Raw genomic sequence first — 27722 nt, 5'->3', positions numbered from 1 at the left:
ACACCCTTGCGACCTTCCACTACCACCATTTCCTGCACCACACATTTAAATGAAAGAGTATGTGAGAGAGCACACATTTTATGGAGTACACACGAACCGTATTATTTTCGAGCTGCTAGTCCGTCAGGGAGTAATCAGGTAATTGGCTAACGGAAATTGAGATTATTAATTTCTTCGTGTATGACTCCACATTTCAATGTATCGTCTAAATACTGGAATCAATTTAACCACCGTAAGCTGTCAATTTTATTGCCTTTATGCACCATGAACGTAAATTATGTTTTCAGCCATAGATCATTTACAAATGTTGTGATGTAATATAAAAAGTACAATAAATAGGGCTGGCCGGAGTAGCCGAGCGGATCTAGGCGCGATAGTCTGGAACCGCGCGACCGCTAAGTTCGCAGTTTCGAATCCTCGGGCATGAATGTGTGTGTGTGTCCTTAGGTTAGTTAGGTTTAAGTAGTTCTAGGTGACTGATGACCTTAGAAGTTAAGTCCCATAGTGCTCAGAGCCATTCGAAACATTTTTGAACAATAAAGATGTAAAAACACATTAGTGAACAGCAATATGCTTGCGCATTGCAAATTTTGTTCAAACGTCACTGGTTATATAAAAAATTTAGATGTAGTTTATAAATTAAAAGTATTATTGCTTGTATTATATTTAATATTTTGCTTAAAAATCATAAGGTAAATGGATTAAGCATTCATTCTTTACGTGGCAGGTGACGCAGCCTCTCATCTAACGCCTTGTAAACGTAATACAAGCGGCAGCGTGCCTCACACCTGTGCATCAGCACAACGCTGACCTGCAGAGGTCGCTCGTGGGAGGAGAAGGTCGGGCAGCGAGGGGGCCGCGACCCAGCGGGGACCACAACAAACCGTCCATTCATCGGTGCGGAAGGAGTCGCCACTCTCTGCGTGCTGGAGGGGAAAGAGACGGGGAGCCCCGCCAGTGACTCGGCAGCGGAGTGGCCTACCGATAGAGACGGAGCCAACTGGCGCTCTCTGTCTGCCTCACTCTGCTGTGTCACCGCGCACGCCGCCTCCGAGGTCATTCACTATCTCATGCGCAGCAGTTCGTGGTTTCTCGCTCGGCAGAACTTAACGCTCGATTTCAGATAACAGATAAGGCGTATAACTGCTAATGCCACATGGAATGCTTCTCCTGTTACGACACTCAGACTCTTATTTAATCCCATCTGTACACTTTGTGATATTTTTGTTCAAGCTATTATAATTATTCCTTTCAAGCGTGTTTTAAATTTTTCTACTTTCGGCATAATGTTTTGCAATATACACAGATGGAAAAAAATTACAACTCCAAAAAATAATTAATGCAGCGTAATGAAATTTCGTTAACACATTTGTCTAGGTGACATATGGAACTGACTAACATTGCAAAATAACAGGTCAGTGTAAGCGCGAGATAAAACCTTATGCGCAAAGAGCTAGAGAGTAGATCTTATTGGCGAATGCAGGACGGCCACGAATCGTTGTTTGAATATGTAGAGCAGGTTCCTGAGGCAGAATCGGCACTACGTATGGATGTTCCTGAAGCGAATGTAGTTGCTAATGTCTCGGAAGGTATTCGGCCTGAAGCTAGATCTCGGATCGCCCTCTTTCCTCGTGCGGTCACTCTTCGTGATTTAGAGAATCTTGTTAACTCTGTTAGGCAGTTGTCTTTTGCCGACAACCAGCGAAATGAGTAAACGGCCGGACAGCAAAACTTATGTAACTCCGCTCCAGAAGGTAGCATGATAGGTAGAGCGCGTGGGTCAATGAAATCAGGGCTTGTTTTAGATGAGGCGTACTTGACCATTTAGTACGAGAATGCCCGGTTTCAATGAGGTCTAGCGTTGAGAAATGACCGGGTGTATTTTAGCTGGATCTTGTGGTTCCGCCGAATGAGTTCTCTTATAATAAGTGTTCACAAGTAATGTTTTAAGACGTTTCTTTAGGGCAGTCTTAATGACTGACAATCAGTTTAACTTCGAAAATATTGACATCCAACTGTTATCAGGGCTTTAGTCAAAATAAAATTGTCAGAAGGGACAGGTTGGGATTCAATCGCACATTGGTTTCCGATTGAAATTAGGAGGTTGGTTGCTTTGAAGTACCCCTTGTCATTGACATATTGTTTCCTAATCTGTTTAACCTCTAAGCACAGGTGCGCATCTTAACGCCGAACCTTTCGACATACAGCTTTCAAATTAAAAGTTACGTCATCTATTTTCAGTAACTGAGTTACTCTTGTCATCAATCGTGCTTATATAGTTTTCATTCCTTGCAGAAGGGTATTTAATAAGACAGACTGTGTCCAGCGCGGTGGTAAACACCGCTGTTTCACCCGATAACTGGCTGGCTGCAGGTCCGGCCGTCTTGTAATCATTGTCATATTGTTTGCTGTTTCGCAGTACAGCACTTCAGATTTCTTTTGTAAAAGCGTATTCAAATTAAGGTTTAAGGTCAAAATAAATTTGCAAAATTGTTCATTTCGCTAAAGAAAATTTTATGTTCATTTATTGTTAAATAAGCAGATTGTGTGAAAAGGAAGTTAAATTGGTGGGTGAGCCGTGGTGAGCTGGCGCTGGAGCCAATGTTATTTTGTTCATGTATCGTTGAGATCGATTGTGGTTGAGCTAAGCTATCTTTGCTTTTCGCGCCTTATTTTCCGGGTTGGCGGGCGAAGGGATTGGGTTGTTAGCCTTCGACAGGTGTCCCTCGAGATCTCGTGACATTCGCTGGGAGACGAGTGTCAACGGCTGCCGAATAAGCGTGCTGACCGTTATATGTTGTGGTGTGAAATTGGTCGGGCGTTTTGGCGACATGGGCAGCTTGGAGATAAAAGTTCTGTGACTTCACTCGGAACAAAATTTGTAGTGAAGTGATGAAGCTGTGGAACCCACTCCTTCGTATTGTGTACGCGATATGAAGTAAGTGGTCGTAATTGTGTTTTGTTGACCGATGCACTCAGAGGCATTTAAATCTTATTATTATGGTGAGACTTCCATAGTCGAACTTTAAGGTGGTGTGGAAGAGTTCAGTTGGCCTAGTTAAACGGTGGCCGTTATTTGGAAGTTTTCTCAGAAGGTTTACTAGTGCTCTGTGTTTCTTGCAATCAATTGATTTTATGTTGGCGTTTTCAAAGCCTGCGCTCTATTAGTACAATTGTCCATGTTTAAAATGCTTAAGGTCAAAGTTGCGAAATTGTCAGTAGTGTAACGTGTTCCTCTACACGCTTACCCATATATCGAGTCAATGTTTCTTCCAAGTGTTTCTATGTTTCAGAGTTATTGGAATGTCTTTGTGATTCGCGCAAAAAACTTCGATTATGCCAGCGCCTTGGCGGGGAGTGAAATGTCATTCGAGGTCTAGGCCTGACACTGTTTAAGAACTTGGCTACTACCGGGAGTTGTTCACATACCGCCTTCCAAAGTTTGGTATTTTCTTCCTTCCGCCAAGGCGGGTTAAGCTGGTAGATTTATAAATATATAGTGTATGCAATATATATTGTATGTAACATGTTTCCTAAAATATGAGCGACTGGAAACTGGTTAAACTTTAAATTACATAGCATCTGCTGAGTTCCTTGTGCAGCTCTTTCTAGTAATCTTTTATTAACATGTCTGAGCACGTGAACATTCATTTTTAAAGATCAGTGTTTCTGTTGTAGTTTTTTTATGTACGTGGTTCTATCATGTTGTAATTGGATATTACCTTGGCACTAGTGTTGAAGTGTCATTAAGTCACCCTTTATTAGTAACTGTTTTCATTATATGTATTTTGAGGGAAATCCTGTATGGAAGTTTGAATTTCTGAAGTTTGTCAGTAATTCTGTTTTATGAATAAGGCAAAATAAAGCGAGGGGTGTTAGTGCCTGGCAACGTTAAGTTTGTAATTGACGTTTTAACAAGTGATTTTTTAACGGATTGAAATAGTAAGTTTATAAGGGTATGTTAAGGAAGAATGTTAAGTGTCGCCATCTTAATGTAATAACTGGTTTTAAGGAGTTTGATGAAGTGGATTGCTATGCTTAAGGTTTCTATAATTGGCAGGAACATTAAGTATTTTTATAACTTTCTCTTAAGTGACTGTTTATTTGAGTACTGAGTACGATGGGTTTATAACTGTATTTGCAAAGCTTTATCTAGTGGCTCGTCCACAATTTGTAATTGTCAAATTCCTTAATAGGCGTAATGTCAAAAAACTGTCTTAATTATAAATTGTGACTACCAACCATGATTCCGTTCTGCTTCCTCTTTTGTGGTATCTAAGATATGGTGGGTAAGTGTGGTACGAAAAGGGACCCACGTACCAGTGGGCCCTCCTTTCCACGTTTTCCATAATTCCAGTAAGTACCACGTATCATTGGTAGCAGAGCGTGGTATTTGAGGAGGGGGGGGGGGGGGGGTTGTCAAGAGACTCATTTCACTCAACCTGCTTCAGTTTAAATATTGTACTTTATTCTTTAGGGAAATTGTCTAATTATTCTCTTTTGTCCACTGACGCACCGTGGATCCACGTCAGTGTCCTGGTATTTCGAACATAAAACGGGATCAGCTCTTGTATGAACTGAGCATTAGGCAACAAAATGTTCACCATCCGATGGGGGAGCTGGCAGCCAGGCTACGGGCAGTGTTGTCAATACCAATCTCCGTTTCTATCAGCACGGTTGGCGAGGTGAACTAAAATTTATAGACTATTATGGTGGGATTGAATCAGTTACAAGAAAATCTCTCCTTTCTCCAAAATAATCAACCAACCATGAAGCAGGTGAAGCGCATTCATGTGCAATAAGTTCACCTCGGCAGTAGAACAAAGAAGATCTTAAACTTCTAGACCCGAGCCCTCAGCAGTTAGCACGTGTCATTCAGTTAAATAATCTTTCGTTTGATTTGTAGATCCAAACTGCAGATTTAGAGTTATAAAGTGGGGATGATATAAATAGTATAGACTGTGTGTCTGACAGTCCAATAGCCGAATGTGGATCCGTCGCCCGAGGTCTAAATGATCGGTGTGGGGAATATTTTGCCCGCCTCCCTAACCCGGTGATGGGTCTCTTAAACAGTACTCGGGAACTGTCAACTGAAACCTTAGAAAATATACGACAGCTATTGTGGCTGCTAGTTAAATTTGAGTCGCATGCTGACGCAATAAGGATCCTCGTAACGTAGTACTTATCGCACTCTACCCGTTAGCAAGCGGTAGCTTAAGTAATCTGTTATCCGAAACCTTACAGCAGGGTAAGAGTTATCGGGCAACTGAGGCAATCGGTATCGATGATAGGCGGAAGTACAAATATGTTCCAGGAGATTCAGGAACACAGAAACACAAGTCCCTGAAGAATGTAATAAATAGGAAGTGCAGGGAAGCTAACACGAAGTGGCTGCAGGAAAAACGTGAAGAATTCGAAAAAGAAATGGTTGTCGGAAGGACTCAGCATACAGGAAAGTCAAAACAACTTTCGGTGGCATTAAAAGCAAGAGTGGTAACATTAATAAAAAAAATGGTTCAAATGGCTCTGAGCACTATGCGACTTAACTACTGTGGTCATCAGTCCCCTAGAACTTAGAACTACTTAAACCTAACTAACCTAAGGACATCACACACATCCATGCCCGAGGCAGAATTCGAACCTGCGACCGTAGCAGTCGCGCGGTTCCGGGCTGCGCGCCTAGAACCGCTAGACCACCGCGGCTGAGGGAAACATTAATAGTGAAAAAGGCAATTCCACTGCTAAATGCAGAGGAATTTTCTTTCGAAAGACGTCTCCCTGTTTTGTGCGACAGTAGCAAACATCATAATACTCAGTGCACTGTAAATTTTTATGACCAGTCTACTACGCGCTGCGTAACCCAACGGTGATGCGATGTAGATGCAGTAAATGATTGTTTTCTCTACTTGATGTTTTTCTAGTATTTATTAACTACATGTACGTCTTATGCGAGTGCAGGCTTTCTCAGCGAATTTCATATATGAAGTCTTCACGGCACTTCATATATACATGTACGTCTGTCAGACACCACACAATGTATGGAGCTTGTAAATTCTACTGAAATCATAGTATTCCACAAGTAATTTTCGATTACAGTTAACATATAGAGACTGCAGAAAAAGGAAAATAGCATAGAAAGAAATTGACACTTGCAAAGGAAAGTCGATAGGTCTGACTAAATTAAATAACACGAAAATCGGATGTGTTGGATATAAGACCACTGTCTGTTTTGTTGCCCTAACAATCTCACCTCCCGATTCTAATCAGCGCCCGTCCATGTTCAATAATTGGGTGGTAGTTGAATGTGTCCTGTTCGTTATACATGTGTGCATACGTGTGTCGTACCTGCACGTGTTTGTGTTTGCGTTTGAGTGTTTGTGTGCTTTTCGTGTGTGCTAGTTAGTATGTTTGGTGAATGAGGCCTTTAAATTGTAAACATATAAACAACGAACTGTTTAGTTAGATAAGAACGGAAAGTCGAATGAATCGCAAAAATAAATCTAGATATCAACTTCTACTCCTGCGTCGTATTCTGTGTTCTAACCGAGTATGTTAGACCATCAGAACCTCTTTCAAGATTGATGTTATCTTTGGAAAGCCCTCTGCTTTCATGGAGATAAGCTGATTAACGAGCTGGCTGTGAGATGACAGCGCGTTTTAGCAGCATCATTTGGAGTACTGCGCAAGCAAAATAGTATGGTTATTTTTAAATAGCTCACGTTTAACTGCCGTTATCTTTTTTCTTTTGAAGCAACTGACCATCAGGGTGCACAACACCACGTACCCCCCAGATTTATCTGATAATTATAAAAAAGTATTTCCTGAGTGCGAACAGACATATCAAATCATAACGACCACCAGTGTAGCGAAAACCTGGAATAACATGCAATTTAGCGCCTCACATTAAACGTTCCTCTTCGGAGCCAACGGAGTAACATTTAACGATATTCGTCCTTTTTCCTTTAAATTGTACGCAATTATATTTATGTTATACAGGTAAAGTAATAATGAAATACAGGGTGTTTCAGAAGGGATTGTCAATATTCAGGGATGTGTCAGGAATGACCATTCTAAACAAAAAAAGTCAAGTAGACATGGGCTTTGAAACGCATATCTTATGAGTTATGAGTAATTCTTAATCTTCGATACTGTGAAAGAAATCTCTTCTATTGCGAGCTGTTTGCTTTCCATACTTTGGGAAGTGGTAGTATGGACCAAAATAAGAGTCCAGTAAACAGGTGCTATAAAATGAATATCTGTAAAGTTGTGTTTCAGATTAGCGAAGATAAACAAGTGCTCATAGCTCTTAAGACACGCAGTTTAGAGCACATGTTTACTGGACATTTTTTTTGGTCCATACTACCACTTTCCAAAATATGGAAAGCAAACAGCTCGCAATAGAAGAGATCTGCTTCACAGCATAGAAGATCAAGGATTGCTCATAGCTCTTAAGATATGTGTTTTAGGGCCCATGTCTACTTCACTTTTTTATTTCGAATAATCATTCCTGTTATGTCCCCGAATATTGATCATCACTTCTTAAACACACTTCATGCCAAGTAAATAGCAATGAAGCAATAAAATGGTATCAAACCAGAAAACATTGTCTGGACATAACGAGAGGTGTAATGAAAGTCGTTCAGTATCTACAAGGCCTCAAATAGAAACGTGAACTGTCGCTAATACTAAGAAATTATTGATCTCTTTGCACTTTCAGAACACAGCTGGACTGTTAAACAATTCTTTTTTTATGTTATCAGTGAGCCAGTCAATCAGTACTTACACTTCTTTTATAATACTTTCTGGCACTGTCTCTAAGTTACGGGTAATAGTCGTAACTCAGAGACTTTTCTGAGACATATAAAACACATGGAGCAGCTGCGGCAGCTGTACAGTCCAATATCCCCACTAAGAAAGAGAGTTTAACTGAATTACAGTCATTTAGCCGATTGTGGATTCGTACTGCTTAAGTAATCAGGAGTTCAGTGATAGTAATCATGGGGCTATAAATCAATTAAGAAGTCGGTAAAATTATTTATTTAATTTATCCATTAAAATCAGTTTTCTCGGCCAACTGAAACCATCTGAGCAGAGGGCCATCCAGTGGTGGGCGCGGAACGATTTTCATCTTCACCGATCAGTTAATTCAGAAAATTGACAGATGGCGACAACCTGTAGAAATTCAGTGCTGTTAGATTCAAACTTAAGCTGCAGTCACATTCACACATAAGGACACCAGGCCCACCCCGGGTGGTAGAACTGGGGTCCTGTTTCCCTAACGCGAACGCCAGGAGTCGAGGTACCCCAGCAACCGAAAGCAGTAGGAACCGTTTTCAGTGCAACCCCCAGTCAAGTTGGCGGCTGGGTAATTTTTATATTGCTGGTCGCACACTGCTGTGCTGCATGCGAGATTAATAATGCGCGCAGAGACGGTATCCGAGGCCCATTCCATTACAGTTCTTGGTGTTGTTACTTGTAGCCTAGAATAAGTCCGAAACAATAATCCATGAATGTTTCCCAATCTGTCATTTTATTGTCCATCTTGGAAGCAGCTCTGTGTAGATTCATTCAATTATAGTCAGGATGTTTCGAGGTAGAAAGCTCGAGGCATTTTCGATTATTGTTTTTAAGCAAATGTAATGTTTGCTCCACGAGAAACCGGCTTTGCAATTTTATCAATGCTAATGCAGTAAGTTTTGATGCCCGTTCATGCGTTCGCATTACGTGACTCCTCATGGCTGACAACTTCCTTTCGTCTCGATTATCATTCTCCCTACCAGCTTGACGAGTCGTTGTTTATTTCTCATTTTTTTCTGATTTTCTTCTCAATGTTTTTACGTGTTCTCTTTGTTGCCCTACAGCAAGAAGGCAGCTGCCAAGTAAGCCATAATTGTAGACACATTAAGTTGCAATTTATATGGCAAGACTACCTTGCATTTATCGTGTTATTACTACCATTATATATGATTTATTTTCAAGTCAACGTCTTTTGCTGTAGTTCCCCCCCCCCCCCCCCCCCCTGCTCCCTTCATTAGTTATTAATCCAGGAGATAGAAACATCTGCCCTAGGAGAATAGGGCTGATGTCTCCACGTTCAGGGGACGGAAGATGGTCGACGGGAGTATTTTTATCTCTTGACTGGGAAACAGTGGCAGACAGCACATCTCATTTACATTTCAGTCAATGAAAGATAATTTTAATCGCCAGTATTCCGCATCCTGCAGCTCACATAATAGTTTACAAGACCGTATTTAAGGGTGGCAACAGCAAGGCCTTCGAAAGTAGTATAAATGTTGTAAATATACTTCTCGTTCCGTAACTCGCAAAACTTTAGTCAGTTTATAGTGATTGAAATGTTAACATCATCTCCACTGTAGGATTTGTTAAAAAAGTACCAGCTGATATTGGCCCTCGTGTCAACTTTTAGAAGCAGAACAGGGCAAAATTTCGTTTTGATAAATACGGTGCCTAACGGAACATTTTTCAGTATTGTTTGGACAGATCTTCAATCTTGAAATACTGTAGTTAATTGCATGTATGTTCCACATACCAATAAGACATTTAACACGATAGAATTATTAACTCCCGTTTCTTACGTTCTCCCAGGAGCTTTTATATCACATATCACACTTGTCGAAATCACTTCTAAGGCAACCCACCCAACAGCGAACGGAAAAAGATAAGCAAAACTATCTGTCGTACATATTATGATTTAACCAAAATATTTCTTTAGTTCTCAAGGCCACGCTATAAAAATATCTTGAAATGGAATTTGAAAAATGTCCCAGTGAAATATTTTACATGTCGCTTAGAGTAAGTCTGAGACACTAACGCCTGAATTAATATATTCTTCCAAATCTTAATTTTTTTTCCTATTTCGTAGCTACTTTGAGAAACCAATCAGGAATTATTGTAATTTCTACCAAACCGTGTAGTATAAAACAGTTTTATTAATTTATTATTTGTGTTCTTAACGAAATAATGTATCACAAGAATCTAATAAAATATTTACAGTGAGTTTACATAGTGAACATAAGCAGTATTTGGGCCCCTTGAAACATACAAATGTTAGGCAACAAAACGGGGCGCAGAATATCGTCTACGTACCGCTCTGCTGTAAGGGTGCCGTGGATGACATCCAAAGGGATCCTGCCATGAAATGAGATGACACCATATCTCCTGGTTGTCGGGCAGTATGGTGGGGTGACAGTCAGGTTGGTACCCCACCTCTGTCCAGATCATCTCCAGACACTTCTTCGCTGGCTATCAGGGCTCAGTTCGAAGCGGGACATTCCTACTCCAGTCAATGAGATTCTCTGCGCAGTCGAGAATGTTTGGAGCATTATTGGCAGCGCCCTCCAACCAGTTTGGGATTCTGACGATGTAAGGCAGCAGTTGGACAAAATTGACACGATATCCCTCAGGAGGCAATCCAAAAGCTCTATCAATAAATACTAATAACAGCTTACATAAGGGGCAGAAGTGGACCAACTCTTTATTGACATCTCATTTTGTGAAGCTCTTTCTCCTACATAAAACATCTAGTTTTTCTAATATGTACTTTCTTATTTGCCTTCACATTTACGTCACATCTACCGATATCCGTCCCATTCGGACAATTCATTCGCAGTGCGTCGATTTTTTAAACTTTTTTAATACAGTGTAGTACGAGCTGATCTGCTGGCGCTTACATTCAAGGATATTACATCAGGGAATCAACTGATTGTGAACTTTTTGCAGTAAAATTTCTGTGATTGGCGAGCAGTGCTGTTGAATGTCGTGCAAGATGTCGATGAATTAAGTCTCTCTTACTCACTAACACATTTCGCAAAGGACTAATTTAATCTTTAGAATTTTCGATGATATTTAATAAACGGCTATTAGAATGCGGCTCGTTACGCTAGATATTTGTAATATACTAAAATCTAATATCTGTATCTAAACAGGACTCTGATGCTTGCTATTTTCTGCTACAGTAAACGCTGATGTCAGACAGTCCAGTAGATTAATGCATACTGAGAGACTATCGTGAGCTACAAGCGTTCGACTTTGCAGAGCCGAAGCTAAGGAATCACTGGCCAAGCGAGAGGGTTGCCTAACAGAGAACTAGAGAAATCTCCTAACGTTCACATCCTACTCCGCTCCCTCCTCCCTCCCAAACAATACACTTACTATTGCACATCGAATGCATTTGAGTGTGTAAATCGAAACATTGTGTTAGAGAAACTGAGGTTTTGTGGAATTAACGATAAAGCTAACAAATGGCTCACATCATACGTAAGAAAAATATTGAAAGTTGCTGTGCAATTAACAACTGAAGGCGGGGGCTTTTTATCTGACTATGGAAAAGAACGATAAATGCAGTTCCACAAGGTTCAACATTAGGTAAATGGTTTGCAAAATAACACTCGTACAAATCAAGAAAATTAGCTCATTAATTTCGATTGGCATTCAGCAAGAGGAAGATGAAGCGCAGATTGATGGTGTAAGGTATGTCAGTGATAATCGTCATCGTGATCATCATCATCGCGTCATTACTTTTCAGGGAATGGGCCTTCTGGCCTCTTCTGGACGTTCCAAACTGCGTCTTCCAGAGTGGATGTATAAGGCAGGGCTAATTTTAGGACGATGCGTGAGGTTCATCCACTCCCACTACATATTTGAAAAGTTTACTTAAATAGTCATTACTTCGGCTCTGACGGAATAGATACCTAGTTCTTTTGATATCCTCATTTTTATCTGGTTTCTTACAGAGCGTACGTCATTAAAAACTAAAAAAATACATTTATATGAGATACCATTAAATTTTGGTACTATAAATGTAAGATTTTTCTGTAAGTATTTGTGTGGAGTGTGGGCTTGTATGGAAGTGAAACATGGACGATGAACAGAACAGACAAGAAGAGAATAGGAGCTACTAAAAAAGAATGCTGAAGAGTAGACGCCATTTCTGCTGTCTGGATCTTTGATTCATCGCTCAGTTTTAACGCCCAGGTCTCGCTCCCACACTACGGACCTTGGACAACAGCCACTGTTTTGTACAATTGTCTTTGTGTTTCCTTCTTTTTTGTTGGTGGGGCGTGTGCAGCTGGAGTGATGTGGGACCCCTGATACGTCAAGATACGACTGACGGGTGACACGTGCGTAAGTTGCCTGTCTGATCACCTGCATCCATTCACGTGCATTGTGCATTCCCACGGACTTGGGCAATTCAAGCAGGACAATGCGACATCCTACACGTCCAGAATTGCTACAGAGTGGCTCCAGGTACACTCTTGTGAATATAAACACTTCCGTTGGCAACCAATCTCCCCAGACATGAAAATTAATGAGCATATCTGGCATGCCTTGCAGCATTCTGTTCAGAATAGGTCTCCACCCCCTCGTACTCTTACGGATTTATGGACAGCCTTGCAGGATTCGTGGTGTCAAATCCCTCCAGCACTTCTTCAGAAAGTAGTCGAGTCCATGCTACGTCGTGTTGCCAACTTGAACGTGCTCGCGGGGGCCCTACACGGTATTAGGCAGGTGTACCAGTTTCCTTGGCTCTTCATTGTAAAATGTGTGTATTACAGTCATCATCATATGCTAATACCGTGAGGCCGACAATGAATTTTGATTGAATTCATTTCCTCGGAATTAATGATATGGTTTTTGTAATTATATTTTTTAAAAATTTTTGTTGCATTTCAGTTGTTTTGGCTTATACATGATTCGTTAACATAGTATTTCTAAAGGATGGTGACACAATAACAGCAAGTGAAGCATTAGGACTTAGTAAAAGCAGAATGGGAATGGAAGGTACTACATTATATTGTTATCTGAAGGAACAGGAGTAGAACATTCTATATTACAATAAAATAATGATCTGTTGATGTTAATTTAGGTAAAAATCCATCGTGTAATAAACAACTCTAATTTCTTTTTTTTTTAAAGACAACGATTTAGATCATGAATCTGTCCATCCGCAGTTCACAAAAAGGTTTAGGAATTCTTACAACAGCCTCACAGTACATCTACTCAGTAATGTAATTTGTTCTCAAGAGCATGGACCAGTTTAAAAACAACAGTGACATTTATGATTATAATACCCCAAGCAATCACTACTCATTGTCTAGGGATAGCGTCTTTGATTTGTAATCAAAACGTATTTGGTCCCGCGTTCGAATCCCACCGTTGCTTAAATTTTGATTAATAATAAGCGTTGGCGGCATAAAAAGTCACCCTTCATTCTGCCAACGGCCTTGTCAAATAGGGCAGAGGAGTGGACAGAGATTCACTGCACTATCTTGTGCTAGGGGTGGGAAACTGCCCCTAAAGGCGGAAGAATCAGCAATGATCAACGGTTTGAGGATGCAGAGGGCCATGGAAACCACTGCATTAAAGACACGTAACGTGCATCCAAAGGACATGTGGCCTGTAATTGAAGAAGTGCCATCATGATCTCTCCACTGGCAAAAGATTCCGCAATAGTCCCCCATTCGGATCTCTGGGAGGGAACTGCCAAGGGGAAGGTTACCACCAGAAAAAGATTGAATAATCAACGGAAGGATAACGCTCTACGAATCGGGGCGTGCAATGTCAGAATCTTAAACGTGACAGGGAAACTAGAAAATCTGAAAATCGAAATGCAAAGGCTAGCTATAATAGGGGTCACTAATATGAAGTGGAAAGAATACATGGATTTCTGGTCAGATGAGTATAGGGTAATATCAACAGCAGCAGAAAATGGCATAACGGGAGTAGGCTTAGATATGAACAGATAGGTAGGGCAGAGAGTATGTTTCTGTGAACAATTCAATGATAGGCTTGTTCTTATCAGAATCGACAGCAAACCGACAGCGATAGTTCAGGTATACATGCCAACGTTGCAAGCCGAAGATGAGGAGATAGATAAAGTGTATGAGGATATTGAAAGGGAAATACAGGATATCCCATTAGATATGAAAGTCTAATAGTCCTGGAAGACTGGAAGGCAGTTATAGGGGAAGGAGTAGAAGAAAAGGTTACAGGAGAATATGGACTTGGGACAAGGAATGAGAGAGAAGAAAGACTAACTGAGTTCTGTAACAAGTTTCAACTAGTAATAGCGAATACTCTCTTCATGAATCACAAGAGCTCGGGTGATACAAGAAGATTTCAATTAGATTATATCATGCTCAGATAGAGATTCCGAAATCATATACTGGATTATAAGGCGTACCCAGGAGAAGACATAGACTCAGTATAGTAGTGATGAAGATTAGGCTAAAGTTTAAGACATTAGTCAGGAAGAACCAATAGGAAAAAAGTGGGATATGGAAGTACTAAGGGCTGACGAGATACGGTTGAAGTTCTCTAAGGCTATAAATACAGCAATAAGGAATATCTCAGTAGGCAGTACAGTTGAAGGGACATCTCTAAAAGGGAACATTACAAAAGTGTGGAAGGAAAATACAGGTACAAAGAAGGTAACTGTGAAGAAACCACAGGTGACAGAAGAAATACTTCAATCGATCGATGAAAGGAGCAAGTAAAAAAATGTTCCGGGAAACTCAGGAATAGAAATTACAAGTTGCTGAGAAATGACATAAATAGTAAGTGCAGGGAAGCTAACACGAAATGGCTGAGGGAAAAATGTGAAGACAGCGAAAACGAAATGATAGTCTGAGGGAGAGACTCAGAATACAGGAAAGCCAAACAACATTCGATGACATTAAAAGCAAGGATGGTAACATTAAGAGTGCAGTGGGAACTCCACTGTTAAATGCAGAGGAGAGAGAGGGTAGGTGAAAAGAATACATTGAAGTCCTCTACGAGTGGGAGAGGGAAGATTTGTCTGATGTGATAGAAAAAGAAACAGGAGTCGATTCAGAATAAGAATTTAAGAGCATTGGAGAACTTAAGATGAAATAAGGAAGATGGGATGGATAACATTCCATCAGAATTTCTAAAATCAGTGGGAAAGTGGCAACACAACGACTATTCACATTAGTGTGTTGAATGGATGAGTTTGGCGACATACCATCTGACTTTCGGAAAAGCATCATCCACACATTTCCGAAGACGGCAAGAGGTGACAAGTTCGAGAATTACCGCAGAATCAGCTTAACAGCTCATGCATCCAAGTTGCTGATAAGAATAATATGCAGAAGAATGGAAAAGATAATTGAGGATGCGCTAGATGATGATCAGTCTGGGTTTAGGAAAGGTAAAGGTACGCCAGAGGTAATTATGACGTTGCATTTAATAATGTAAGAAAGACTAAAGAAAAATCAAGAGACATTCATTGGATTTGTCGACCTGGAAAAAGCTCTTGACAATGTAAAGTGGTGCAAAATGTTCGAAATTCTGAGAAAAGTAGGGGTTAGCTATACAGAGTGATGGGTCATGTACAATATGTACAACAGCCAAGAGGGAGTAATAAGAGTGGATGTTTAAGAACAAAGTGCTCGTATTAAGAAGGGTGTAAGACAAGGATGTAGCCTTTCGCCCCTACTGTTCAATGTGTACATCGAGGAAGCAATGGTGGAAATAAAAGAAAGGTTCAAGAGTGGAATTAAATTTAAAGGTGAAAGGACATCAATGATTCGATTCGCTGATGACATTGCTATTCTGAGTGAAAATGAAGAAGAATTACATGATCTGCTGAATGGAATGAACAATCTAATGAGAACAGAATATGGACTGAGAGTAAATCTAATAGAGAGGAAAGTAATGAGATGTTATAGAAATGAAAACAGCTGGGAACTTAACTTCAGGGTTGATGGTCACTAAGTAGATGAAGTTAAGGAATTCTGCTACCTAGGCAGTAAAATAACCAGCGACGGATGGAGCAAGGAGGACATCAAAAGCAGACTAGCAAAAAGGGCATTCCTGGCCAAGAGAAGTCTACTAATATCAAATATTGGCCTTAATTTGAGGAAGAAATTTCTGAGAATCTACGTCTAGAGTACAGCATTGCATGGTAGTGAAATATGGACTGTGGGAAACCTAAACAGAAAAGAATCGAAGCTTTTGAGATGTGGTGCTACACACGAATGTTGAAAATTAGGTGGACTCATAAGGTAAGGAATGAGGAGGTTCTGTGCAAAATTGGAGAGCAAAGGAATACATGGAAAAAACTGATAAGAAGAAGGGACAGAATGATAGGAAATCTGTTATGAGATGAGGGAATGATTTCCATGGTACTAGAGGGAGGTGCAGAGGGCAAAAACTGTGGAGGAAGACGGAGATTAGAATACATCCAGCAAATAAATGAGGACGTACATAGCAAGTGCTACTCTGAGATGAAGAGATTAACACAGGAGAGGAATTCGTGGCAGGCCGCATCAAACCAGTTAGAAGACAAAAAAAAAAAATAGTTACAGTGTCAACTACTTAACCTATCTTTGGCACAGAAAGGGGTAAAATATGCTGCTGTAAAACTTTTTGGTAACTTACCAGGTGAAATAAAATGTCTTACAGACAGCATTAATAATTTCAAAAATAAATTAAAATAATATATCCTTGTGAACTCTTTCTATACCACTGGCGAATTTTTGAGTAGGAATAAATAAATCTATAGGTATAATATATGCGTTTTGTGCCATTTAAGGAAATGGAGTAGGTAAGAAGAAATTTAAGCTTTTTAAAAAAACCTTCATTCACGTGTGAATTTCTTATGCACTTGACACGTTCCACATCATAACAGTTACAGTGAAACTGATAAATGGAACATGTAAGTAAGTAAGTTTTCAACTATGTGCTGCACAGCTGTAACACCTGATGAAAGCCTTAAAATGTTCACTCGATTAATAATGCTTCCCAATGTGTACCAGTCATCTAATGTAAACATTGGATATCGCAGTTATTCAGTGCATAGTTGAATTATCTTTTTATGACCCTTGGATGGCCAGACTCGTGACCAAAAACATGCATATTTAGTAAGAGTAAAGAAGTACATCTGTGTGAAACAAGGTGCAGATTTATCCTTCATCAAAGCTATCTCACACCACTTACATAATTTTAATTTAGTTTATAGGAAAATCATAAGAAACATCATTGCAACAAAGTAATGCTCTTTTCACATCTACTCGTTAAGCTCTTTTTCAAAGTCAAATGTGTTACTTTAATTGTAACAGACAGTGAACTTTGTAACGTATATATTTTGCAGTGCGTAGCAGAATATGAGAGTTTGGTTTTAATTTCAGGTTACTGATCGAATAAAATTAAGAGAAGATATACCGTTAGCTTCACTTATTTGGTAACTATCAAATGATAGTACTCTTCCTGGAAACCTCACTCCTGTTTCTCTCATGGTGCAATAAGCTAAAAGTAAAATGATTTTTCAGTTATTTGTAACAGGGGTAAGATGAGAATGGTGAATACTAGAGAACACTTTCGTGTCAGGAATCAGGAACGGAGGTGTACGCCAAAATATAAACAATGATAAGGTAATGAATTAATGATGTTTATTGATAATAATTATCAATACTGTCTACTGACTCTGTAGTTCTCATTAACATTTTGTTCTATACTACATGTAAAATATATTCATAATAAATAAATCACAGATAAGATGTATTGTGAATAACACGCTACACTTAGTGTAGCAACTGTATTCACAGTCAAAGCTCAAGGTACAATCTATGATTACTACATAGTAGTAAGATTTAGTTGTTACATAGTAACTTTAGTTATAATTACTTTTAGTCTCATCACAATAAGCAGAAAGATCAGTCTTCTTATATTATTATCTAAAAATAAATAATTTCCTCTTGCAAAGGCAGTCATAGCCGGGCAGACGTCCTGTAATTTGCAGTGGACTACAGCTCGTACTCGTCGTCAATCTTCTTGAGACCAATCGCGTTTCCAGCGGGGAACAAGCGGTACTGAGACACCAGTTCCACGATCAGGATCCTGATGGCCAGAAGACCCAGTCTGTAGCCTGGAATTAAAACCACACTCTCACATTCTGTTACGCACTGCAAAATGTGTAAATTACAATGTTCACTATTCTGTTACAATTAAAGTAATAAATTTGACTTTGAGAAAGTGCTTAACAAGTGGATGTGATGTAGTATTGTAATTGGGCGCTTCGTTTCGTTGGTTTAGGTTCCCTAGAATGATAAGTCATTTAATATTTTGTGTTATGTTGTTATAAGATAGTCACTTTTGGTTTAACACTTATAGGTTTTATTGACATGTAATGCACTAGCTGACATTTAGTGTGCTGCTTTTTTGTTCTGACCTAGCAGTGTTGCAGCTTAGCCAGAGCCAGCAACACATACGGCAGCGTGTGCTAATTTATCGGTAGCAATTTATTGGAAGCGATATAGCATTTCATGCGATTTGAAAAGAAATGAACCTGACTGACACAACCAACCTATAATATATACGAATCTTTTAGAACTGCGTTATTGTTGTATTGTATTGTTATCTACTATCTTAGATATTAATGTTCAAATTTTGCCGTCTTACAAATCTACCCTTCTGAATACCACAATACTGAGATATTACGTTTGACACATCTGTCTCCTTGTGGAATATTACTGGCAGATAAGACATGTAAACGAAATAATTACGTGAAATTGAGTTGCCGGTACTGGGGTCCTAAAACCTGGTCAAGGCCGACTCAAAGACGTTCTGTCAGATGACTGTGTGTATGTATGTAATTACTTATGCATGTATGGGCAGGGTGCAGTAGGGAATTTAGGAATTTGGTGGTTGCCTTGTGCAGTGTGGTGAGGCTATCATGTGGAACATTCCTGAGAGAGTTTGAGCAGAATATCCTCACAGAAGAGTCGGAAACCGAATGTAGCAGAGACCGAACACTGGTGGAACTATGAATAATCGTCAGTGGCTTCGTCTATCAAGTCTGCATTCAACTATTTGTTGGTAAAGTTACCGGTAGATACACCATTTTCGTCAGATTGTTAAATACATTTGCTACACAAATGGAGGATCTAACATTTTCGTAATACTGCATCAATAGATTACTTAACACCTCTGGGATCAACTATACATTTGCTACAGGAATACGTTTTCGGTGATCTACATGACGGCTTCCATCAGCACTCTTTTATAACAGATGTATAGAAACACTGACCTACGTGTATTTTGTAAATCTTAAGGTTTTTTATGCATACATGTAGATAACTATGTGTCGATAAAGAAACGATTTTTGACCGGCCTGTAGTACATTAATTTTGTTTCCACAGAACAGCCCATGTTTGTAATGGTTGTACGATTAATCTCTGCGTAGCTGAGCAGATTCGAAACTGAGGGAAAAGCTTCATCTCACTCTGTGTAGCGCTAAATATGGAGTATTTGTATGTAGCGCTGTATAGGTTATAGTCTGATGATTCGTCTTCTACCCTGATACTGGAAAAACATTTATTATAAAACGTACTCCACAGTTCGAACATATTTCAAGAAATTGATGTTAACCATAAGTCACTTAGAGTGTATAATACTTCATTGAAGTTTAATTTCTATAGGAAATACCATTTTCCGTCGACTGCAAATGCTTGCTCGCGAGGTTAAAGTAGGCCACATTTTACGATACTGCTGATAATGCTATAGATGACGGAGAGGGTTGCCGACGTTGCTCGATACGGTTGTAATGTGGCTCAAATACTGCTGGTACATAGGACTGCGTGGTAACACCCTGAAGAAAATACTAACTCTGACAGCCGTTTGTCGTGATATTACGACTGTGATTTGTCCGTGAGAGGAGAACGGCTGATACGAAAACGAGCTCCTCGTCAAATCGTGACGACTCAAAGGATGTCCACCGGCCACCGTGTCGTCCTCTGCCTTACCGCGTCATGCAGATATCAACACAGCAATCTCCTGACCGTTTCCCAGACTTTCCAGACCGTGGAGCGTTTTGCAGACCTTCCAGACCGTGGAGCTGTTAGTATTCGGTCACGCAGCTCCTCAGTCAGCATTACAAGGTTGAGTGCACCGGTCCTCCCACCAAAGAAAAATCCTCAGTTATGTACGCTGAACACTCTGCTACATGAACGCGGACAACTACTGATACTATTCGGGAGACTCTGTCGTGTATTACAGGTACAGTAGCAAGTTATCCTTAGAGCAAATAAGTAACGCAAGAGTAGTGTTTCGGCGTGTTCCACGAAACTCACGAAAATGAATCATAGCTCGTAACATCGGGGTAGGAATTAAAATGTCAAGTCAGAAACTTGCGAAATCAAACTGTCTTAGCTGCAGCAGGAGTGTGATGCTGTACTTACCGACACACTTTCGCGGGCCCCCGCCGAAGACGAGCTGTGGCGCCTCCACGGCTGTGGCGGGCTGGAAGCTGTCGGGCCCGCAGTCCCTGTTGAGCGACCAGACGGGCACCAGGACGCGGTCCCCCGGCTGCAGCCGCTCGCCTCCCAGCGAACACGCCTGCCGGCACTCACGGCTCACCACTGGCTCCGAGGGGTGCAGCCGCAGCGTCTCTGCAGCGGAAATACAACACGTCAGCCACAGGTAACCAGTACAGGTGAGAGACAGGAGCGAGTACCCTACATGCACAAAAGATTTTTTAATTACGTCACTTCCTAAGGGAAATAAGATGAACACAGACTGCGAATTTAAGTTGGAGGCATTTTCACCATACCAGACACCTATCTCAGTAACTTGCCAGTGAGGTTTTGTAAAAACCCGGTTTTATTAGGGTACGTATGACTGGTAGCGAATGTTGCTTTCACAGACGAAATATGACGCCAACAAATAAATTGAAAACATCCCTGCCTTTGGCAACCTACAGCTATAGGAAAACATTAGATGATGTATCTAGTCGTGATGTTATTCTGTTGTAACTTAATTAGGAAATCGAATATATTAAATAAATATCCTACTAGAACGAATACACCTAGAGATTGTAAATACATTCTTTTTCAAATAACAGAAAAGTGCAAAGATGTATAAAGAATGTTATGTCCTAATCTTAATCTAGCTTTGAGATTGGGCGAATTTCTGTGACTTTCGTCAAATTCGCGTCCTCGTTTATTAGATAGGCACACAAAGTTGGCTGATACCGATTAGCTCTGTGAAATCGAAGATTCCCCCCCCCCCCCCCCCCTTACTGACACTAAAAGTAAAGAGCTCACAGAACAAGTAAATGCAGCGTAACCCTCATACTGTGATATAATTAAATTTTATGTAAGACATTTGAGTCGCGGCTTTGTCTGCCATAATGCCAGAAGCAAAAGAAATTAACTAAAATTTGTCTCACAGCCAGGCCTTGAATCCTTCTCTCTATGTTTATTAGGCAGGTATCCTACCCATTATACTACCACAGCAATAAAGGTAACGCCTGTGTACGAACTGCAAATGTGAAGTATGTGTTAGCGAGGGCTTTGTAGTAGCATAGCCCGTGCAGGTGTGTACCTACACTGCTGCAGTGGCATAATAGCTGGCAAGGAAGCAGGCCTGGGTTCAAGTTTCACCTGTAGCTCAACTTTTGATTCATTTATTCAGTTTCTTTTACTGTGATGGTTTCCCCGTCTGGCAAGCCTAGGTCGTATATCAGCGATTGCACACAACACGAATCGAGATTTCTGCTTCTTCATAATCTAGGAAGGGAAACTCAGTTCATGTATTCTTTCGTAAAAAAAGCACTTCAGCATGCTGCAGACTGTACAGAGGAGCAAGGAAACGTCACTCTGCTTACAGAGAAACGATTAAAACTCGTTCGTAGTGGCGAAATCGACACTTTCCAAATTTTAACAGTGAATTCTCGTGATAAATTTATAGTAGGTCTGTGTTCATTAATTTTACATAATACATAAAATAAAATCGCGCCAACTGAGTTCAGCGATAAACTCGGGAACTATCGTGTTTTCCTGAATTTTTTTCGCGTTTAAAGTGACATTTCGTTTAGGGCTTTCTGAATCTCTTTATAAACGTCCCTGCCCAAGGTAGCATCTGTTGAAATAGTATATTCTTTCAGAATAAATTATGTGTTATAATGCAGATTACAAAGGCGTTGTGCTCACCATTAACAACGGCTTCCAGCAGAGGCAGCGCAGTTGGATCTTGAGCAGAGGCGATGTCAGAGCGCAGTTGCTGTTGCAGCTGTGGCTGCGCGGCCAGCTCCAGGAGGCAGTGCTGCAGGACGTGGCTGGTCTCTCCAGCTCCAGCTGACAGGATGGCAGCGGTCTGACTCGAGACTGCAACGATGAAAACGATGGACTGTTGACAAATGCCACTGAATCCAAAGGAAACACTGCCTAGTCACTTTATTACGACCACCTAGTCGCACATATATTACTGGAAGCTTATAGCACTCACAGCAGTTGTACAGAGTTGTTAATGGTATCTAAAGCACTTCTGTGAGCTACTGAAAGGGCCACGGTGACGAATTCAACCAGAGAATATTTTGAGAACGTAGTAGTTCTATTTGTCATTTCCCTACATCTATAACTGTGTGATATGCAGTTTCAAGTAAGATTCCAGCTGTACTAGGGAAAACAATCTTCAAATCCAGCTGAAAGTACGGATGAAGAAATTATGAAATGAATCAAAGGTAATTTCTAAACTGTTCATGACAATAGAAAATACATCAAATACTTTTCTTATGCCACAGCAGTGATGCCTCCCTCCTACTACCACTTCACCCACGAGCTCTACCATAGGGGAAGCGCCTTTGTACTCTGACATTTCTCATTGGAGCCTCTTGATGCCTAGCTGTCCCGCCATGCAGGCGTTGCCATTCATTGCTTATAGCTGCTTGCCGCCAGTCACTGGTCCATTGCCCACACTAGCGTGCAAATTAGTTTATCTCATCAATGTATCATCCTTAAGCCATCTGCCTAATTCGGAGATCTTGGTTCACTGAACAGTACTGCCAACTTTATTTGGAAAGTGAACTGTGCTGAAACTGTATGTCGACAGAGTGGAAAGATCACCTTGACAACAACGGCAGTGTTATTGGCCCATTCGCCAATAAAGCATTTTCACGACATAGCTACACAAAGAGTTTACACTTTACCAGAAAAGCAATGGAAGTCTATTTCAAAATACAATTAATTCTTTTTTCACTTGAAAGGAACCCTGTAGAGTCTTATCTCTCTGTTTGAACACTTACATTGCCAGGGCACATTATTTGACATATTTTGTGTGACGTGTGTGGTAGTCATAATAATGTGATGTGGTAGTCTCCATATATCTGATAAAATCACAAAGTGGGTTCCTGCAGTTACCTTCATGTAGGACAGCATTATCATCTGCGCCCTCCAGCTTCATCTTCTTCGTAAGCAGATGTACGAAGTCGTGAGAAGACACAGGGTTGCTGTTACGGTGGTCGATACTGACGGCAGCCACCGATTTGAAGAAGTTGGCAATCTTTTCGGGCAGCTGTCCCAGCCCAAGAGCGTCGAATGCGGCTGGACCCAAGTATTCGAACAATAACCGGCGGCCAGGGTCGGTCTTGGCGTCGTGCGCGCTCTGCACGGCCTCCAGGAAGGGCGAGCAGCCCTCCGCGCCCTCGAGGGTCCGCGTCTGCAGCCCGAGCAGCGCCGAGGCGACGCAGTCGGTGCAGTAGGCCAGCAGCTGCCGCGGCGACACAGCGGCTCCAGACCCGCCAGCCAGAGAGGCCAGGCGGCGGGCGTGCGCGCGCAGCTGCGGCTCGGCGGAGCGCAGAGCCGAAGGCGTGAAGGAAGGCGTCAGGCAGCTGCGGGTCCGCTTCCACTGCTCTCCTGCAAGAAAGGCAAGGGCCTGCCTCAGTATCGCTATGGTACACAGTGGGAAATAGTGCAGCGATTCTATTTGAAGCTGGTTACAGTTGCGCACCTTTTGATGTAAGGATACAATTAAGAGCAGAAGAATGGTAAGTCAGGGCTCGATGACCCATTGGGGAGATGAGGGCAGAAGCTATTATAAGCGAAGGGCGGGAAAAGTATTCGGCTGTCTGCTTGAGCAACCCATGTGATTTATGTAAGGATAACGAGGAAAACCTAAATGAGGCTTGTGAGATTACGGTTTGAACCTCAGTGCACCTGACTGAAAGTTTATTCTCTGAAGAACAACGTTCCTTGCTCACTGAGAAAAGTGAAAGAGGCGCATTATTATTGTATGGCACCATATTATCGTATATTTGCACGTTAAGTAAATTTCATCAGATAGTGACATTTGGGTGTTCTCTTTGTGGGTATGGACTACTCTCAGAAGTTTGACAACATGATCCACAGGACAAGGAATGTGTGAATGGGAAATATGCTAATGCTAATGAAAAACTATGGTAACATGAGGTTGCAGTGTACAGGTTTAGGTATTCTCGTATCTGGAGGGAATTGTGCAGCCATATAACCTGTGTATTACAAAGACTGGTTAAGTGGCATCACGTGCGGCTCACCTTCCTGAGCGAACAGTCCGTCGTCGTAGGCCTGGGTACGCGCCCTAGCGGGGAAGCTGGAAAACTGTGCGGACAGCAGCTGCCAGGCGAGCTGTGGATCCCTCAGCAGCAGCAGCCGCTGCCGGCCCAGCCGCACCCACGAGGCGGACTCCTGCGGCCGCGACACGTAGTGGCCGTGCAGCACCTCGTGTAGGGGGCGCGTCTCCACCACCAGGGCCAGCAGCCACTGCAGCACTCTGCAACGCAACGGAGAACATGCCTGTTGAACCATGCCTTCCACGAATGCTTGTCTTTGTTACTGGTAAAGCTTCCAGCTGTCATTTATCTTGTTTTTTTTTTTTTTTTTTTCAAGACGTTTCCTCCAGGGCTGCTTTGGGTATCTTGAGAGTTACGCCTGTCTCCGCTGGGTGTTGTCTAATGAGAAGCATCTCTGAAGATATCTAAGGAAGCTCTGGACGGAACCTCAGGAACAAAAAGTTTCATGGTCCCTGGCCATACAACCGCAAGATCACACAAGCAGCAATTGGTGTTGAACCCCCCCCCCCCAAAAAAAAAGGAATGACGCTGTATTACGCTGATTTAATCTAAATCCATAATTTGCAATTCATTGAAGGGCTTACATTAAGTAAACCTTCTTTCTATATGTATGGTGTACAATGTTAGTCCAAAATACACAGAACAACAGATACTGATAAAAACTAATTTACATCAAGTGTAACTTTTTTTAAAATTGTCAAACAATCTGGTTCAAAATAATTTGGACTGTTGTGCCAGTGTGCTAGTTATTCAGAAAAATGTTTTATAAAACGAGAATTTAATTTAATACATCTTTAGCAAGTCTCAATGAACTCTGTTCATTTCTCATTTCTTGAGTACATACCTTAAGTCTACTTGCAATGCCTGTACCTACATGTATCTGCTAAAGTATGGAAATGTTTGTTTTAACGGTAGCCTGTACCATAAAATCATCTAGGATTTGTTGTCAATTTGTTGTGTCCCCACATCGTTCGGGAAGGCACATTCTCTACTTCGGTAAGATGTTTGGATCATGTAGTCCTCTTGAAGCCTCACTAACTCGCTGAAAATTGACGAGTCAAGAAAAGAAATACGGCTTTACGGCACGAGCTTAATATAATCATCAGATAATTTTATAATGGGAACCAATACCTAGTGAAAACAACGAAATTTAACTTACATTTAGATTATAATACCGAATATCTTGCCAAAACGGTTGCCCGGAACAAAGATGTAAACAGTAAATATGTAACATCGACATGGCAGCACAACGGTTCAGAAACAAAATAAATCTATGACCTAGGTGGCATATTTCCTACAGAAAACATCTTCAGCAGAGTAGCTAACTGTGTATTTGCTGCTTATAATCTGCAGTTATTACGTGTAACAGGCAATCAAATGCACACGCAAAAACGTATCGACACAGTACTGTTATTTCAGTACTATGTTGCCATTACCTCATACATGATGATATTTATATTTTATAGTTTACTAACCATTTCAGTTACGGTATGCGCTGTGAGATTAATCACTGCCTATTTAACGGTGCCGTGACTAAGACACAGGTTCGTTTTCAACAGTCCCAGTGGAGTTATACTTAAGGAAGGAAGTCCAAGCCGTGACTATCTGCATTGTGTCGTACCTGTACCGCAGAGAAATGCAGGCGGCGATGACAGCGACGAAGGCGGCGGCCGGCAGGGCCCAGACGGAGAGGCTGGGAACGCAGCCGGCGCTCAGCAGCAGCAGTCTGCTCGAAACACTCATGACTTCCAAATAGCACAGCACGGCGAGTGGGAGTGTTGTGGTGCCGGCACGGGCCGGCCTCCGCCTTAAGTATCAGCGCGCTTCCCCCACCACCAGCCTCTCGCCTAGCGCCGTCTCACTCGCCGCGACGCTCTCTGTCTGAGGCGGGCGTGACGAAGCTGAAACGCTCCGTCATCCCGCAGCTGGTTCTCTTATCACGATGCAGCACATTCCTTCTGGCGTTAGCGCCGTCCGTGTGCTAATACTTCCCTGTCTTCCACACTGTCACTCTGCTATCGAGACACCGTTCTGAACTGCGGTAACACTGCGATCGTAATGTCTGAACGGTACATAAACTATAACTGCTCCTTTATTGAAATACGACATTGTCACGCTTGCTGTTTCCGAAAAGTACTTGTTGATTTACAACTCCTTTGATCGTATTTGGTGGATATGACAGTTTCGTCTGAGTAAAGTCATTATCAGTAACAGTATCTCACTACGAAATCTGTCGGATTCGATAAACTGACGTAACTACATACGCACTGCGGAAATCAGCACACAGAGCAAGGCACAGAGTATTACGAAACATTCCCTTCCTGACCCGCACACAGAGGGAGCGAGAGGAAGACGACTGTCTATTTGCTTTCGGATGAATACTGTTTTCTTTCATCTTCGTGGTCCATAAACGATATACGCGCTGGCTGCAGTAGAATCGTTCTGCAGTCTACTGAAAATGCTGGTTCTCTGATCTCTCAATGTTTATGAAATGCATTCTGAAACTGTGAATACAATTGTACAACGACTATACGATTTACTAGTAACCTATGGAATATGTAAAGTTTTTTTTTCTTTTTTTTTTTGGTTACCTCTACCAGTCACAAACTTTGTCAACTATTGTATTACTTATTTATTTAGCGACATGTTTCAAGGGTTAAACCTCATCTTCAGGCTAAATGCCATTACAAAGACGACTTTACAATAAGGTCATACTGATACTACATAGTCTTTTCGTAAATGCTGTTGTCATCCTGTGGAAGAAGAGAATGTAAGAGGCGATGCCGCTTTGGAAGCTGGACTGATGTTTGCACGAAAATGTTGTGTAAGAATAGTAAAACATAGCTAAGATATCTGTCGATCAGGTCAATGATCTGTAAAGAAAGCCTCGGAATTACATCGAGCCTTTTTCTTTCGATATGGCATTACAAATTTGGTGAATAATTTTATGCTATACTAAAAGCTACTTTCCTAAATTAATTACACTTTTTAAGTGGCTCTTAGGCTGGTATAGCTGGTCACTGTTGACAGAATGTTATAAAATACAGTTCAAAGACAGTTATTAGAGTACAAATTACTGTCAGTACTTTATGGGGCTTCACTCTCAAGTAATAAGTATGTGTCGACATTGGTCATGTGATTTTTCGGACAGGGTTCTGAGATAAGATATTTTATTGGGCGTTCTGGCAGTTTGCTTTTACTGTATTTTGTTATCTATTAACTCATGGCCAATTTATCGTAAGGCTGAATAAATTCAAAAGGACTGATTTGTTGATACTGTTTTCTGTTCTATAAGGTATTATTAACGAAGTGGGGCAAATTGTTTAAAAGTGTATTATGTCATATTAGATGTTAGTGT

General features: G+C 41.2%; 1 protein-coding gene across 1 annotated transcript in view; it reads right to left on the bottom strand.

Moving 5' to 3' along the window:
- The window catches only part of LOC126267013 (cytochrome P450 3A6-like), a 38126-nt gene extending 11983 nt beyond the window's left edge, over positions 1-26143 (bottom strand). Inside the window, exon 1 of the mRNA XM_049971785.1 lies at positions 25986-26143. Coding sequence (XP_049827742.1) covers positions 25986-26107 — 122 coding nt within the window. The 5' untranslated portion in view covers positions 26108-26143. The remainder of the gene's footprint in view (positions 1-25985) is intronic.
- Positions 26144-27722: the final 1579 nt, after the last annotated feature.

The sequence above is a fragment of the Schistocerca gregaria genome, chromosome 4 (genome assembly GCF_023897955.1).
Source record: "Schistocerca gregaria isolate iqSchGreg1 chromosome 4, iqSchGreg1.2, whole genome shotgun sequence".
NCBI classification, from domain to species: Eukaryota; Metazoa; Arthropoda; class Insecta; order Orthoptera; family Acrididae; genus Schistocerca; species Schistocerca gregaria.
Note: the sequence above shows the minus strand (reverse complement) of the source record. Positions and strands in the feature narration are given on the sequence as shown.